At 42.7% G+C, this 16,255-nt stretch overlaps 3 protein-coding genes across 7 annotated transcripts in view; 2 read left to right on the forward strand and 1 right to left on the reverse strand.

Moving 5' to 3' along the window:
- Positions 1–3,031: 3,031 nt before the first annotated feature.
- kcnj8 (potassium inwardly rectifying channel subfamily J member 8) lies at positions 3,032–6,935 on the forward strand. 3 transcript variants are annotated; one of them, XR_003298984.2, is made up of 7 exons: positions 3,032–3,563; positions 4,177–4,325; positions 4,602–4,762; positions 4,859–4,998; positions 5,271–5,487; positions 5,590–5,902; positions 6,036–6,935. XR_003298984.2 is itself a non-coding variant. In XM_026363464.2 (6 exons), exons 1-6 carry the CDS (start codon positions 3,217–3,219, stop codon positions 5,836–5,838), a joined length of 1,263 nt encoding a protein of 420 aa, XP_026219249.1. In that variant the 5' UTR covers positions 3,032–3,216; the 3' UTR covers positions 5,839–6,935. The 3 variants fall into 3 exon arrangements, 1 of the variants encoding a protein (XP_026219249.1); XR_003298983.2 differs by having other exon boundaries at positions 5,590–5,892; XM_026363464.2 differs by having other exon boundaries at positions 5,590–6,935.
- A 311-nt stretch (positions 6,936–7,246) lies between these two features.
- On the forward strand, positions 7,247–11,206 carry echdc3 (enoyl CoA hydratase domain containing 3). Its single transcript, XM_026363467.1, has 6 exons — positions 7,247–7,418; positions 8,799–8,920; positions 9,019–9,116; positions 9,209–9,409; positions 9,723–9,901; positions 10,385–11,206. The coding sequence occupies exons 1-6, from the start codon at positions 7,282–7,284 to the stop codon at positions 10,536–10,538; spliced, it is 891 nt and encodes a 296-aa protein (XP_026219252.1). The 5' UTR covers positions 7,247–7,281; the 3' UTR covers positions 10,539–11,206.
- A 1,832-nt stretch (positions 11,207–13,038) lies between these two features.
- usp6nl (USP6 N-terminal like) overlaps positions 13,039–16,255 on the reverse strand; it is a 53,642-nt gene continuing 50,425 nt past the window's right edge. For all 3 annotated transcript variants that reach the window (XM_026363438.1, XM_026363437.1, XM_026363436.1), the window contains one exon: positions 13,039–15,683. In XM_026363438.1, coding sequence (XP_026219223.1) covers positions 14,113–15,683 — 1,571 coding nt within the window. In that variant the 3' untranslated portion in view covers positions 13,039–14,112. The remainder of the gene's footprint in view (positions 15,684–16,255) is intronic.

The raw sequence follows: 16,255 nt of genomic DNA on the forward strand, positions 1-16,255 counted from the left end.
CCTCCTGCATAATTTTGGCAAAGTAATTTAACAACTCTGGAGGTGCTGCCATCTTTTCCACAACTTGTGGCACCAAGCGAGAGACACCTGACTTTACAAACTCCTTTTACAGCATAGAATTTTCCATCAGGAGGTTGAACTCTATGTCTTTACCCAATTTTTATCAATTACAACGTTTGTATGGCAAAGACCTCCTTGGGACATCAGCAGCAGCCATCTTTGAAGCAGCCCAACTTCCATTATCAGAGAACGACAGGGGCACAAGGAGTGCATGGGGCCAGTTGGAAACCAACTTCTTTGTACAAGAGGCAGAAATATACTAGAAACAAATCCAGAGTTAGCTTATACATGCTGCCAAAACACTTTATTTGTACTGCAGAGCTGCTGGTGGAGCATTTTCACAACATACAACTAAATCTTTACAATATACTTTACACAAACGAACATTTACTAACTCTGCATTTAAAAACGTTCCTCAGCGAGTAGCATAAATTGCAAAGTAACAAACAAAGTTTCTAGCATACTTCTGCCCTCACTCTGTTCTATCAGTTGTATTTCTATACCCACACTAGTACAAACACTGTAGGGTGTCACGGCTCAGTCTGACGCCAGTGAACCCGCTGTCTGTCTGTGGTCATGCTTTGCTGAACTTATTATCCTCTGGGACAATAGACGCCCAGCCTGAGCTCCCATTAACGTGAGAATGTTCAATGTTATTTTGGACTGAAAGTGAAAGTTTGTTTATTTGTTTTGTTATAAATACTGAGATGAAGTTACAGTATATTAGCTACATGTAATAAGAAATATAATATCAAAGGTGTCACTTATAGTGACAAACCTGAGTGACTCATCAGCCTAATGTATGTCTCTTCTGAGCTGTTTAGCCACTTTTAGTTTGCTGTTTCGGTTTTAATTTTTCTGATGAACTTGTAGCTGATATCGGTTTAATGTGCAAACTCTTGTTCCTTTGATGTTTTTAACTAAAAGCTACAATATGTAACTTTTTAGTAGAGATATGATCCATAACTTATCTTGGTGATATGAGCAGATCTAAGAGACTCTGCAGGTTTTGACACATATTTGATGCCCTGGATGGATCAGAGCTAGCTCAACTGCCAAAAGTTTCATAATGTAGTTTTACCTAGACTTTAATGAAGAATTTTGATTTAAGGATGGAGCTTATAGAGCAGAAAATCCTATCCTAATGTTGGAAATGCAGTTACAGCCAAATACTCTAACCATGCAAACAGTTACAGACTGTTTACTTCTGTAACTGTGGTTGGGATTGTAAAGGCAACACTTTTATGTGTGCATGATAAATATAAATTTACACCAGCAGACCATTAGCTTAGGTTAGTATAAAGACCAGAAATGAGGGAAAGTGTCATGCTAATGCTAGACCGGCTCTTTCCAAAGGTGACAAAATCCATCTACAACATCTTGATATCCGATTTTTTTATACTAATCTTAGTATCTAAAAACCATATGCATGTTTCTAACAAAGAGATCAGTAAAGAAGTTGAAACTATCTCAGTTTCTTTAGAATCACTTGTCCCATCTCTCTGGGAGTGGTGCTATTGTCCCTTTGTATGACTATGTATCGATTCTATTTACTTTGCTTTTCAATGACTTTTGTAAATGACTGCAGTGCACAAACTGAAAGCCAAAAAGATTATTTTGCTAAAGTTTCTGTATCTTTGTTAAATGTATTGCACATTCAAATGTTTCATTTCAACAAGTTGCCACTTCAGATTTTCCAGCTTTGGTGTTTGTTTCCCGACCATGAGTACATTTCATTAATCTTTTGTGTTTATTTTACTGCATGGACATATGTAGGTTTTCTGTGCACTCTCTAGCCAGAACCTGCAGACTTTAGAAATTCTTCACTTCACACTCCAGATCATATTTGTCTTTAAAATTTCTGTGTAGAAACATCCAGTAAACCAAGAGCAAAAGATGGAAAGACATATGCAGATAAATTGGACATATCAGATATCTATATCTAAATATATGTGACATACATCATCAGTGATATGCAGACAGTTTAATTTACTCTCATGAATGCAAATTTGACTGTTAAATGCAACTGTGTCAGTGTCATTTTTACAAGTGCAGTTGCATTTTAGATGATTTTTAAACTTTTGAAATTGTTTATGTGTACATTCTGTATGTAGTAGCTTCCAAGAATTCTACAAAAATATATAGTATTACTCTGTGTGCCTAATTTTTTACAGGTGAAATAATTAAAATGGTTTTGAGAGAAGTTAAGCTTTTTATTTCTCATGAAACCTCCAGTGTGTGACCCGCAGCACTCTATCTGACATATAATATATTGCTTAATGGCGCCCCCTCATGACTCTGTCTCAAATTGATTGTTTAAAATTTGCAGGTGGTTAAAATTAGTTACGTCAGTCAAAAATTTAACATAATTCAGTTTATATCAGTAGATATGTAAAAATCAGTTTCTCCTTAAACACACAAGCAGTATCAACAAAATTAGCTATTGTTTGTTCTCTGATTATATATTATACACTTTATCTCATCGAAACTCTGAAATTATGACAGGAAAGTGATGAACAACTAAACATAAATAGATGGAGCTACCAAATAATAACACAAGCCAAATGAAACTAGAGATTTTATTAGATTTCTTGCTTCTCCAAGAATGTTTCTGTTCACCTGTAGCCTCTATATACTTTATGATTTCAAGCCCGCTTCTAAATGTACGTATGGTGAAATTGGAGGTGTATAGCCTATGACATTTAGTTCAGATTTCAAGCATCTTACATTTATGGTTTAAAGAGTTAAACTGTGATTAACAGAGGGGACAGAACATAAAGGTTGTTGGCACCGGTCGACACGTTCTTAGCGTATTTTACAGACTTTTAATTGTCGATTTGTCGAGTTTCACTTGCAGTTTCGTGTTTTACAACGGTGCGTAAATAGTTCTTAAAAGTAGCAGCACCCGGGGCTGACCGGGTTTGGACTCTGGAAGTTGGACTACGTCAACAGAAGAGTGGAGACCGTCCCAGCTCTCAGAGGAGCTGAGCAGAGGCGGCGCGCTGCGGTCACTCCAAAACATCCCCAAATGTCGACACAAGGAAAAGACTTGGTGCGTCTTTGATCGTTTTCCTGCAGGTGGACATGTTGTGTCCGTGCGTAAAGACGCACTGAAGAGGGACTAAAAGAAGTAGCTGTAAGGTGCAGCACCAGAAGATGCTGCCAAGAAAAAGCATTATCCCGGAGGAGTTCGGTCTGCCGGGGCTCGTCTCCCGCATGCCCCGCAAGCCGGTGTTCAGGGACCGTGTGAACAAAGCTCGATTCATCGCCAAAAACGGCTCGTGCAACTTGGCGCACAAGAACATCCGTGAGCAGGGCAGATTCCTGCAGGACGTCTTCACCACGCTTGTCGACCTTAAATGGCGTTTTACTCTCGTGATCTTCACCACGACGTTTGTCAGCAGTTGGCTGCTGTTCGCCATGACCTGGTGGCTGGTAGCGTTTGGGCACGGAGACCTGGACCCGGAGCGGCGGAACGGGACGCACTGCGTCACCGATGTCAAGTAAGTAAGAAAAGACAGGATGTAAAGTCTAAAGTGGAACTTTGATTGTGTGTTTGATGCCACTAAAACCCACTCTTTGCTCTTTCAATCCATCCTTACTTGTTCCAAACTATGCCCACCCTGCTCCTCTTCTTCCTTATTCTCCATTTTAAGCACGATAGAGGAAGAGGAGGGTACGAAGAGAAGGACATCAATTATGACAGGATGTTATAAAGCGTACGCTGTCATTGTTTCAGGGGGAAATAAAGGAAAGATTGCGGGAGGGGGATGGTTTTGGCACCTCCCTCAGAGCTTAGGCCATCATTTCCACACGTCTCTATCACTGACTTTGATGTTTTTTTTAACACGTAGAGTTAAAACACTCCTGTATTCCACCGAAAAGCACATTTGTTTCTTATTTGCTCTCTCGTTATTTATCATTCCAAGAACACATACAGTGCTAATGGAAATACTCACTTAAGAGGAATCCATTGAAAATAAGATTTTGATAATAATGAATTAATAATACATGTTCTCTTTCTAAGAATTTATCCATCATATTCAAACATGAAGGATCGTTTGATGCTTTAGGTTCAGCCACGACTGATGAACTCAACCCCCCCTCTCTTTCCAGGTCGTTCACCTCAGCCTTCCTGTTCTCCATTGAGGTTCAGGTGACCATTGGCTTTGGAGGACGCATGATCACAGAACAGTGTCCGATTGCAATCACTCTGCTCATGGTGCAGAACATAGCGGGACTCATCATTAATGCTGTCATGCTGGGTAAGACTGAAACTGTGGGTGCATCTCAACCATGTTTCCCTTATTTGTATCTTCTCCTTTCATCACACTAAAACATGAGGAGGAATCTATCAATATATTATATGAATTAATTAGTTTTTAGTTGTATGCATGCTTGTGAATATTAAAATTGTTCTGCAGACATGATTTAGTTCTTTACTGTGTCTCATCACATTGACCCTTATTAACTTGGTGCAGACAGTTTGTGTCTCAGAGGGTTTTATCCTGATTGACGGATGTGTGCTCTTCTCTCCTCAGGTTGTATCTTTATGAAGACGGCTCAGTCCAACCGTCGGGCGGAGACGCTGATCTTCAGCCGTCAAGCTGTGATCGCCGTCAGAAACAACCACCTGTGTTTCATGATTCGCATCGGAGATCTCAGAAAGAGCATGATCATAGGAGCGACCGTCCGGTTACAGGTGTTTTACTGAGTGTGATACTGTGGGGAACCTGTCAGACACCTCACTGACTCAATGAGCGGTGTGGTAATCCCTCCTGTCCTTGCTGTTGAACAGGTGGTGCGGAAGACAACCACACCTGAGGGGGAGGTGATCCCCATCCATCAGATCGACGTGCAGACTGAAAGTGCTGTGCCCAACAACGGCTTGTTTCTCCTCGCACCGCTCATCATCTGCCACGTCATCGACAAAAACAGGTAGAAAGACAGGTGAACTGCCTGCTTCTTCCCCGGTGATAGCTGGGACAGGCTCCAAGCAGCCTCTTAGAGCCCATGAGATGCTGAATTGAAAAGCACAGGGTAGCTCAATAGCTCCATCTGCTGAAACAAAAGCAAAATACTACTTAATAATCAAGCAAGGTCGGTATGCTTAGTGACTTTTTGATGTTTTAAAAGTGGATCAGAAGCAGGCTGGCACTCATCCTGACAGGACATGTTGAACAGGTGTCTGCTCTGTGTTCTGCTCTCAGCCCGCTGTACGACCTGTCGGCCATGGAGCTGCAGTGCAGCGACCTGGAGGTGATCGTCATCTTGGAGGGAGTGGTGGAGACGACAGGGATCACCACACAAGCCCGGACCTCCTACATCTCCGAGGAGATCCAGTGGGGTCACCGCTTTGTTCCCATAGTAACAGAGGAGGAGGGCGTGTACTCTGTGGACTACTCCAAGTTTGGTAACATAGTGAAGGTCGGTGTTAAATGAACTGATCCACAGTGATTGTCTCTGTGTTTTAATGTTGGCTATCACAGGAGAATCTCTGCAACATGCATTTGATTTACTGTCTTCAAGGCAACGACGCCGCTCTGCAGCGCCAGAGAACTGGATGAGAAGCCGTCGATCTTGATTCAGACGCTTCAGAAGAGCGAGCTGTCGCACCAGAACTCGCTGAGGAAGCGCAACTCCATGCGGCGCAACAACTCCATGCGCAAAGGCGCAGGAGGCAGCCTGCGCAGGAACAACTCAGCTCAACTCACAACGCAGAAGGTGCAGTTCTTAACCCCGAATGATACCAGCCAGAACCTGAATGCCGTCACCTGACATGAGGCCTGCCTCCTGCTGGCTGGCCTGCTCCTCCTTGTGGGGAGGAGGATGGTGGGTGTTGGTGTTGGTGTGTCTCCTGCTCTTATGGGACTTCTTCTTTTTCTGTTCCCTGCCTTATCCAGATTTATCTCCCAACACTTTCACTGCTAATGCTACCCCGTGTTGACATCTCTGTTTGTGTCCATTCTCACCAGAAACCAGTTCACAGACACTTTCTCTGCACTGATGGAGCCCCACAGACTAAAAAGAAAACAGCTCTGCCACTTGTTTCTCCACTAACAAATTAACTGGAGCCACAAAAACTGGTGTTTTTCATTTTTAAAGCATAGTAAAGTTAAGTGAACGGTATTTGTACGGCCAAAAATGACAGATTTATGTAACAGGGTTTCTGAACAATCTGTAGAACAGCACTTTATATGCTTAAACCCTCAGTTTGTGTTTTGCCATCATAGATTTAAAGGACAGGAGAAGTGCTGGTAAAAAAACAAATGATTTGAAAGTGTTAAGGTGTTACTCTTAGAAATGCTACTGGCTTATTTCCCAGAATTCATACCAAGGTAGCAATGCCCAGCAGAGAATTAAACCACTGCACGGACTGTGGACATTACAGCAGTTAACTAACCATCAAGGCAGAAAAGTGATTTGAATATGTCACCTTGGCTCTGGGAACTTGTTTTTCACATTAATAGAAAACAATCAAAAGATGGATCGATCATGAAAGTAGTCACAGCACAGTCCTACATCCACGTCAGCTCCTCCTTCAGTAATAAAGCAACACAGTGTTTGCAGAAACGTCTTAGATGGTTAAGTATTACTGAGTCTCTGCCTTTAATGTGAACAACAGCAATACAATATGAATAGTTTTACTAAGGTTATTCTAAACTAAACCGGTTGTCTGGATGTTAAAGCAATAATTACAAATATATGGGGCTTATTTTACCATGTTGAGGGTGATATACTGCTTAAGGAGTATTTTATTACTGATTAAACTCACAGTTTAACTACTACTAACGACAATCAATCACTGTACTGTACATGTATATGTTTCACTTTATTTTGTTGTTTGAGAATAAATGCACTTAATCTGGAAATGGTTTCAGCATCTGGACTGCTCTAATTAACCTAGTGAATACAAAAATGTCAATTCAAGAAAATGTGCAATAGATTATGGTGAGAAAAATATTATTCAGACATTAGTTATAAAGAAAAGGTCCATTTTAATTCGGATTTGGTGATTTAATGTCCAATATTTTTAATCATAAAAAGCATTTCCGACATTTCTACCTGCTGAAGATCCCGTTTCGTGGCACAGATTGGAAATTTTACACTTATTTATGTTTTTAGTTTTTAAGACCTTTACTCTTACGTTACGTTGCGTGTCGGTGACGTCACGGGAACCCGGAAACGCGACAGTGGGAAGGTGACGCCGAGACGAAAAACATGGCGCGTGGTTTACTGTGCAGGGCTGTCGGCGTCTTTCAGCTCAGCAGGACAACACCACGACTGTCCGGGCCGCGGTTTTACTCTCAGACCGAACCGGAGCCGCTGACACTGAGACAACAGAACAACGGAATAAGGTGCGTAAACAAAACATTTGGCGTCGACGCACGGTGCACGACAGGTGACACTGCCCCCTGTTCACCCAGCGTCACTTGTGGCAGACCAGTGTATTGCTGCAATATAATGTCAAAACCTAGATGTCATTCTTGTTCCCAGCGTTTGTTGTTAAAGAATGACTAAAATGCATTAACGACATTTACTCACACACTCCGCTGTTGGCTAAAAGAAAGTGGGATGTAGGAAGGACTTGTACAGGCTGGTCAGACAGAGAGGTAGAGATGGGAAGGATGTGCAACAGGTAAGGGTGATTAAGGACAGAGATGGAAAAAATCTAGCCATAGGGTTCCAAGCCAAGATAAATAGAGAGGGTTGTGTCAGGAAGAGCATCTGGCGTAAACATAACCATGTGAATCATCCTCAAGACTTTCATATCGGATTGGTCGAGGCCCGGGTTAACAACGACCGCCACCGATGCTGTTAACCTAGGGTGCCGGTGGAAATTTGACTACTGTTGGTCGAAGAAAGAGGGGAGGCAGAAGGCTTCGTGGTCAGAGAGAGAAGGGAAAAGGCAGGAACATAGGTTTAAGAATAGGGACTCTTAACGTTGGTACGATGACAGGGAAAGGCAGAGAGCTGGCAGACATGATGGAGAGAAGGAAGGTAGATGTTCTGTGTGTGCAGGAGACAAGGTGGAAGGGCAGCAAGGCACGTAGTATCGGAGGAGGATACAAACTGTTCTACCATGGTGTGGATAGGAAGAGAAACGGGGTAGGAGCGATCCTGAAGGGGGAGTTTGTAAACAATGTTCTAGAGGTGAAAAGAGTCTCAGACAGGGTGATGAGCCTAAAGTTAGAAAATTGAAGGGGTGATGGTGAATGTAGTCAGTGGGTATGCGCCACAGGTTGGCTGTGAGTTAGAAGAGAAGGAGAGATTCTGGAGGGAGTTTGATGAGGTCATAGAGAGTATCCCCAGAGGAGAGAGAGTTGTTGTTGGAGCAGACTTTAATGGGCATGTTGGTGAGGGCAACAGAGGTGATGAGGAGGTTTGGTGTAAAGGAAAGGAATCTGCAAGGACAGATGTTGGTGGACTTTGCTAAGAGGATGGAAATGGCTGTAGTCAACACTTACCTCCAGAAGAGAGAGGAACATACAAGAGTGGAGGTAGGCGTACGCAGGTGGACTACATCCTATGTAGACAAGGTCATTTGAGAGAAGTTAGTGACTGTAAAGTGGTGGTAGGAGAGACTGTAGCCAGACAGCACCGCATGGTGGTGTGTAAGATGACTCTGGAGGTCAGGAAGAAGAAGAGAGGGAAGACTGAAAAGAAGACCAAGAGAGCCAAAAGCAATGCCAAATGTACCTTACTGTATGTTAATGTGACATCTTCTTGGTTTTAAGGAGAATAATATTGAACAATCCCAAGAAGAGAAATGCTTTGTCCTTGTCCATGCTGGAATCTCTCAGAGAGAACATCCTGGCTGATGCTGACAGTGACGATCTCAGAGTTATAATCATATCAGGTACGTGTTTTATTGTTTGTTTGTTTTTTTTGATGGATATGTGATAGAGAGAGAGAGAATGATAATGTTCTTATCTTGTGTCTATGTGTGTTCACCAGCCAAAGGTCCGGTATTTTCCTCTGGACATGACCTGAAGGAGCTGACATCAGCTCAAGGCCGAGAACATCACACAAAGGTGTTTCATACCTGTGCTGAGGTTTGTTTTTCTCGCTTTCTCTGTGATTGCCTGTTACAACTAAAGACCCTTAGAAATGAGTTGTTTTAGCAGTGTTGGCACATTTTTTCCAGGTAATGGCTATAATACAGGACTTACCTGTTCCAGTGATTGCCATGGTGAATGGTGTTGCCACTGCAGCAGGTTGCCAGCTTGTTGCCACCTGTGACATTGCTGTGGTGACGGAGAAGTCCACCTTCGCCACTCCAGGTGTCAATGTGGGTCTGTTCTGCTCAACACCAGCAGTGGCCATTGGCAGAGCTGTGCCAAGGAAGGTAAGAACAGCAATTTCATGCAACATAAACTTGTATTCTTGTTAAGATCAACTGTATTTAGCCACATTATTGTGGAAAATGTAAGAGGTTTCCATTAGAGTAGTATTTGATTGATTTTTGTTTATCAGTCAAACTGTTTTCGATCAATTGTGTCAGAATCTTAAATATTTACTTCAATAGCAATCAAGAAAATGACACTTGATAATTATGTATTTATTTCAGGAGACACCTGTAAATGGTTAACAAGTTAATCACATTATGTTTTCTATATATTGCACTAGATTATCCACCCTTGTTCTTGTTTCTCTATGAGGTTGCCATGGAAATGCTGTTCACAGGAACTCCCATTTCAGCCCATGATGCTTTGCTGCATGGTCTGGTTAGTAAGGTGGTGCCAGAGGAGCGTCTGGAGGAGGAGACATTAGCCGTCGCCAGGCGAGTGTGTCAGACTAGCCGACCTGTTGTAGCCCTCGGTAAGGCCACGTTTCAAAGGTGAGTGTTTCAGAGTTCAAGACAGTACTTTTTTTTATCATGGTTATAGGTGTTTATTTTAGAGTCCAGGGACCATTGAAAGGTTCAGTTACATGTTAGGTAATAACTAATAATATCTAGTCAAAAGTACAATTCACAAATCTGTAGCTTAAAGTAGACATCCCATAAGTTGAAAAAGAAGGTGGTGTTCCAGTAATTGACATTCATCTTGCTTAGCCTGGAAAGACAGTTTAAAGAAGCCCTCCAAAATGGTAGAATCATTGATAGAGGCAAATAAGAACAACCCCAGATTTTCATTTTTTAGCAATGTAGCTAGGGTGTCAAGGTGACATACTACTGTTTTGCTGTAGTGAAACCTCCACTCAAAAATCCTACTTCTGTTCTCATAGTTCCACATTTTGGGATTAGGGGTCTTAGGCTGTTCCATGATAATGGAATTTTGCTGTCAGCATTTAAAAGATAGTACTTTTGTTTACTCCACAGACAAATGTCTCAAGGTCGGGATGCAGCATATGCCACTGCCTGCAAGGTGATGGTTGACAACCTAGCTCTCAGAGATGGACAAGAGGGAATCCAGGCCTTTGTTGAGAAACGCAAGCCAGTGTGGAGCCACACAGCAGATAAAGCTCATGACTGAGGAACTGTTACTTAACTGTTCTGGTATTAGGATTAAGGTGTGAAATAATTAACACCATGGCACATACTTGAGCCAATGTTACATCATACATGGTATCTTGCAACATAGTAGAGACTGAAGTTTGTGTTTTTTAACTTGATCATGTCTGAGGATTGACCTGGACTATTGTGTGCCTTTAAAGCTGCAGGGTTATAAAGGAAATGCATTGTTACTAAACTAGAAATGACTGGATGGAATAACAGACTCAATAAAGCTTAACTAGTTTGATTTAATTGCACATTTGTTGAATTTTCAATGCAAATATGTAGAATGTACTGTGTTCTATAGAGTCTGCCACTGTTCCAAGTAAGGTAAAAGTTCTATACATTGTGTGGATAGACAGTTGAAGTTTATTCCAAGGCTGTGATGAACATGACAATTAACAGAAATGAAAAATGACTTTGTCTTGTCCAATCAATCAATCATTAACACAAAATAACTGTGTGGAGAACTGAACTCATCTTGTTGCTCGTTAATTAATGCAGCACACCTTGTTTTACAAACTGTTTTACAAACCTCTTCTAGATCTTTGCATTGGCTTCTCTTTGGTTGCAAGGAAAACAGTTCAGTCACAACAGTGGGATGCATGCACCTTGCTTGTAATCTTTCAATACACTGCTGAAAACAGACCTGTTCCAGATATTCCTTAGCACTTACTACTTTCCTAAAAATGTTTGTGTTTTGTTCTCATGTGGCTTGAAATGAAACAAACACTTTTTTTGTTTGATAGCACTTTGCTTTAATGGTGTCTCTCCTTCATTAGATTGTGGTTGCTTTGTTCCACAAGCAATCACCATACTGAACACACAGACTAATTACACCCCACTCTGACTTGACCTACACCTCTATTTGACACCCAATGGACACACGTCCATATACAGCCCTACCCCAAATCCATACACACTATATTAATGTTAACTATGTTTTAATCCACCTACTGCACCTTGTTCTACTTATACATATTTAGGCTTGGAACACTTCTAGGCTGCTACAGTTCTGTTGTGTTATGTACAAATGTTTGACTCACCAGTACATCTTAAGTCCCTAATATAACTATGAACCTTGATTTTAACAGACAGCACTGTAGAAATACTTCAGCAGAGGAAACCAACACTGTGAACTTGACAGATCCTGTGAAGCTAAATGGAGTAACACACACACAACAAACAAAGCCAAAACAACAGCAAAGGAAAAGAAAGGAAGAAGAATAAGAAAGAAAAGACCCAAACAATATAAAGGAAGGCTGCACAACAAATTACATTAAACACAAGGGAAAGGGGGGGCAAAAAAAAAGATGAGAAAACAACAAAAACTAAGAGAGAGGCAGCACTATCTGATACTTTATTCTACCCCTGTCATTGTCCAAGGTCCTGCCTTGTATAGTTTGAATGTCCATTTCCATATGTCCAAGTCCAGTGTTGGGGATCCCATCCCATTCCATTAGTCCACAACTGGTCTCCAAGATGTCCTATCCTGTGTCGGGGGTAATCCAGTTCCTTTAGTCCATGACTGGTCACTGGGGGTTAGTCCATATCCTGCATGGGGGAGGATCCCACTCCATCTGTGTGTGTAACAGTGCAGTACAGTGCATCACTTCTGGCAGGTGGAGGAGCACCCTACACTACACTGCACTACACTGCACTAACCCTAACCTATTGCCTCTCTCTCCTACATCTCAAAATAGGGGGATGATGACAACATCCCCTACTCCCGGCGTCCTGACTCCTCCTTGCCGTAGCACTCGCACTGGAACCACACAGTGGGAGGATCTGCCCAGGCTGGGATTTGAACCCCAGTGCTCCACTCGGAGGGCGGTGATCTTTCCACTGCGCTGTCCGGCCCGACACTAGTGGCAAGGCTGGAACTGAACCTGTCTGACGTTTTACACAGACACGACCCAAAACTGATCTACATAATTATTCTTCACCCATCATATTTTATGAAGGGAGTCTGGCAAAGCTGGGATTTGAACCCTAGTCTTCCACTTGGAGTGGCAGCAACATTTCCACTGCACTACCCAGCCTGAGTAGGTGTAAGGCTGGAACGTCATACATATCTGACATTTTATACAGACAAAGACAAAACACATACTTATTTTTCAGCCATTTTTTTGTTTTTTTTGTTTGAGGAATACCAGGCTGGGCTGAGATTTGAACCCCGGTCTTCCACACGAAGGGCGGTGATCTTTCCACTACGCTGTCCGGCCCGACACTAGTGGTATGGCTGGAACTGGACCTGTCTGACGTTTTACACAGACAAGAGCCAAAATTGATCCACATAATTGTTTTTCAGCCATTATTTATTTATTTTTGAAGAATACCAGGCTGGGCTGAGATTTGAACCCCAGTCTTCCACACGGAGAGCAGCGATCTTACCACTGCACTATCCAACCACACTAGGTGCAAGGCTGGGACCTCATAAATGTCTGACATTTTACAGAGACAAAAACAGACCAAGGTACTTATTCTTCACCCGTCATATTTTATTAAGCAAAGTATCAGAATGGTTTGCAATTAGTCATTTACCAAAAACAAAGATAACTTGGGGAATGTACTGAAAGTAACTGCATCAAAAGTAGACTAACAGGGAATGTGACTGATTAAATGTTAAGGTGTGTGTGTGTGTGCCAGATGACTCCTTATGCAGTGGAAGTGTCAGCAGCTAAACAGTAGTTGATAATGACAGTGTTGAGAATAACAATACATAATAAATTGAAGCAACTAGTGGATGTGTGTGCTCAGGCTGTAAGAACAACAGTACAGCAATTAAAATATGTTATCTATGATGACAGCACACCAAAAAGACTGTATTACCAGTGGAAAGTTAGCTTTCTGTTGTTAGAGTCTCTATTCATATTTGGAATTTAATTAAAAGCTAATCAGGGTTCAAATACAAGTAAATGTCATGTGAAAGAAAAAACATTGCACAAGTTAATCAGAGGGTATTTTACTGAAACTGAAAAAGCCTAAAACATAACAAAACCCGCTGATCCTACAATGTATGTGGTTCAAAATTGAAATTCAAACTTACATTTCACCAGTCATTACTTCTCACTGGACATAGTATTTCTCCTCTTTGAAACATAACATTCACAAGCATATAGAGTAGATTAATCTCTAATGTAAATATCTCAAAGTAACAAAAAAATAAAGGTTGAAAATAAATCTGAGTTTTTTTTCTCAGGAGAAATGTCTCCTGCTACTGATAGTAACTCAGCATATTAACAAAACAATCCACTGTACATATCATACTCTAAAAGATATATACTGTCACCTCTTGTTAATGATTTACATCCAAAAATAAAATTACATTTTCAGTCAGTTTTTCACCCTCTTCTTAGAGTGATCAGTAAAAATGTCTTGCAATGCTTCGATGTGACAGTCAGGTCGGTACTTCACATATGAAGAACAACAGAGTAGAAACAAAACCAGGATCCTAACAAGGCTAGGAATACTGCTTACGACAGTGTTGGTGACTACACCTCAGTGTTTGTTTGTTTTTTAATACAGTGTCTTGCCACTTCTCGATCTTCCAGTTACAGCAGCATTGACTCCTGCATAGCAAACGCCTCCTGTGCGTGCCTGTAGTGTGGTCCTCCAAATAGCTGGGGGAGCTGTTGCCTTATGATGGGCTGCTGCCCCTGGAACTGTGTCCTGTAGTGAACCAGGTTGTCTGAGCTGGTGGGAAACGTGAATTGCTGAACAGGAGACATTTGGGCTTGCTGGAAGCTCGGTGAGCGTGGCATCCCACCTGGGGATCGAGGGAGCTGCTCATCCTCTGGTGACCATATGTGCCCATCCACAGCCCGCCGAGTCCCGCCTTCTGGCAGGTAGTGCAGGTTTGCCTCGTCTCTCCCATGTCCTTCAAATCTGTAGTCCATTGGAGCATAAACTTGTGAGGTTGCAGTGAGCTGCTGTAGGTAGATAGGAGTTGAGCTCCCCTGTATTTCCAGCTGCAGGGAGTGCTGTGGTGGAGCTTTGGGAATGTGGGTGGAACTGGAGGGTGGCTGCCTGCGGTAGGTGGCATACGAGTTGTTCATGAGCACCTTCTCTGGGGAGAGGCTGTTGGGCTGCCGCTGGGTGGTGGCGTATGCTCGTTGCTCATACGCTTCACTGGAGGGTGGGGAAAATCTCGAGGGATGCACATAGACTCTGTCCTGTCCTCTGTGGTCCAGGCTTACACCGTAGGCAGGATGGAAGATAGGGACCTCTGTAGTTTTGTTTGGGGTGTGATGTTGGTTCTGGTTGACAGGATAGCTGGCCGGGATCCCTGATGGACTGTTGTGGGAAAATGGTGGAGGAACAGGGTGTTTGACCATCCTGGGCCCTGATGCAACAGAGACTACACTCCCTGCCAAACTGGTTCCACGGCTAATGCTGTCCTGATAGTGGGATGATACACTGAAAGGTGTCTCACTTCGAGGGCCCCTCATTCTGGACGGAGGTCTCTCAAGTTCCAGGATCTCAAAATCATGTTCTAGAGTCCCTGGTACATTGTCATACTGGGAGGCGTTAGAGCCTCTGTTGGATCCAGGGATGAAGCCCTTGGACCGTTGTCTGTGTTGGGGAAGCACAGTGCTGTCTGGGCTCGAAGGGGGCGGTGATGTCCCTCTGTTAAGCTGGGTCCCCCGGGCTGCTGCTTTGACTGCCTCCAGCTTTGTCCCGGAGGGTTTAACCCAGCGTGGAGTGATGTCTCTGTGAGAGCTGGACACTGCATTGGAGTTGTGGTTAGCGGTAGCGTGACTCTGAGGCTTCCCTCTATCAACTGTGAGCTGCGGTGTTGGGGTGGCTACTGCGGGTGTTGCTGCCCTCCTTACAGATGTTGTGGAGGTGGACTGCTTTGGCTGCTCACTGGGAATCTCCTCTGATCCTCTGGAACGGCCATCCCTCCTGTCAGCCTTGTGGTGGCGGAATGATTTCTCCAGAGAGTCCTGGTGTGACCGGCTAGGTGGTCGACTATCCAGCTTGTCTGGTATAGGACCAGATTCCCTTGGAGGGTCGACTGGCTCTGCATGGCTCTGACCATTGGCAACATGGTTCATCTCTGCTGCTGCCACCTCAGGAGGAAGCTGCCCTAGAGGTTTCTTGGGAAACTCATCTTCTTTAGCTGCAGGAATAAAAAAAAAAAGCAGAAACCAAACTGAATGATGATGACTGGATATGCTGTGAGACACAAATCCACAACAGATGAGTTACAACAGGGACAAGGATTCATGCAACACCACTGCCATAGAGGGGTAAAAATAAAGAGAATTACATTCATGATGACACATAATCACATATCCACAGGGAAAGAGCGAAAAACTGAAAAACAACTCATCAAAAATAGTGTTATTAATTTCCATCTTGCTGGAGGGCCTCAATTAGCAAGTGGCATTCAATTCACTACATTTCATTAACCCATACTTAGCTACAGCAGTAACTCCAGATTTGAAAGGTCACACAGAAATAGGTCTTGATTAATGAATCTTCAATCTTAAAAGTACTCAGCTATTAAAACCACAGAAATATTACTTCACTTTGCCCCAGCTTGCACCAAAGTTACTCTTCTACTCTACAAGCAGAACATGTTATGTTGACAGTTATCACACTAATACATCACAAAGAAATAAAAAGTGCCGTGGACAGGAACAGATACAGTGTGTAGACAGTGATGATGGTGACATTACATGTTTTGGG

The sequence above is a fragment of the Anabas testudineus genome, chromosome 23 (assembly GCF_900324465.2).
Source record: "Anabas testudineus chromosome 23, fAnaTes1.2, whole genome shotgun sequence".
Taxonomy (NCBI): domain Eukaryota; kingdom Metazoa; phylum Chordata; class Actinopteri; order Anabantiformes; family Anabantidae; genus Anabas; species Anabas testudineus.

Bases quoted from the DNA above. Each gene is read 5' to 3' on its own strand.
- echdc3 (XM_026363467.1), top strand. From the start codon at position 7,282: ATGGCGCGTGGTTTACTGTGCAGGGCTGTCGGCGTCTTTCAGCTCAGC. The intron at 9,410-9,722 runs GTAAGAACAGCA...TTTCTCTATGAG, and splicing joins GCAGAGCTGTGCCAAGGAAG to GTTGCCATGGAAATGCTGTT. The intron at 9,902-10,384 runs GTGAGTGTTTCA...TTTACTCCACAG, and splicing joins GGTAAGGCCACGTTTCAAAG to ACAAATGTCTCAAGGTCGGG.
- kcnj8 (XM_026363464.2), top strand. From the start codon at position 3,217: ATGCTGCCAAGAAAAAGCATTATCCCGGAGGAGTTCGGTCTGCCGGGG. The intron at 3,564-4,176 runs GTAAGTAAGAAA...CTCTCTTTCCAG, and splicing joins CACTGCGTCACCGATGTCAA to GTCGTTCACCTCAGCCTTCC. The intron at 4,763-4,858 runs GTGTTTTACTGA...GCTGTTGAACAG, and splicing joins GAGCGACCGTCCGGTTACAG to GTGGTGCGGAAGACAACCAC.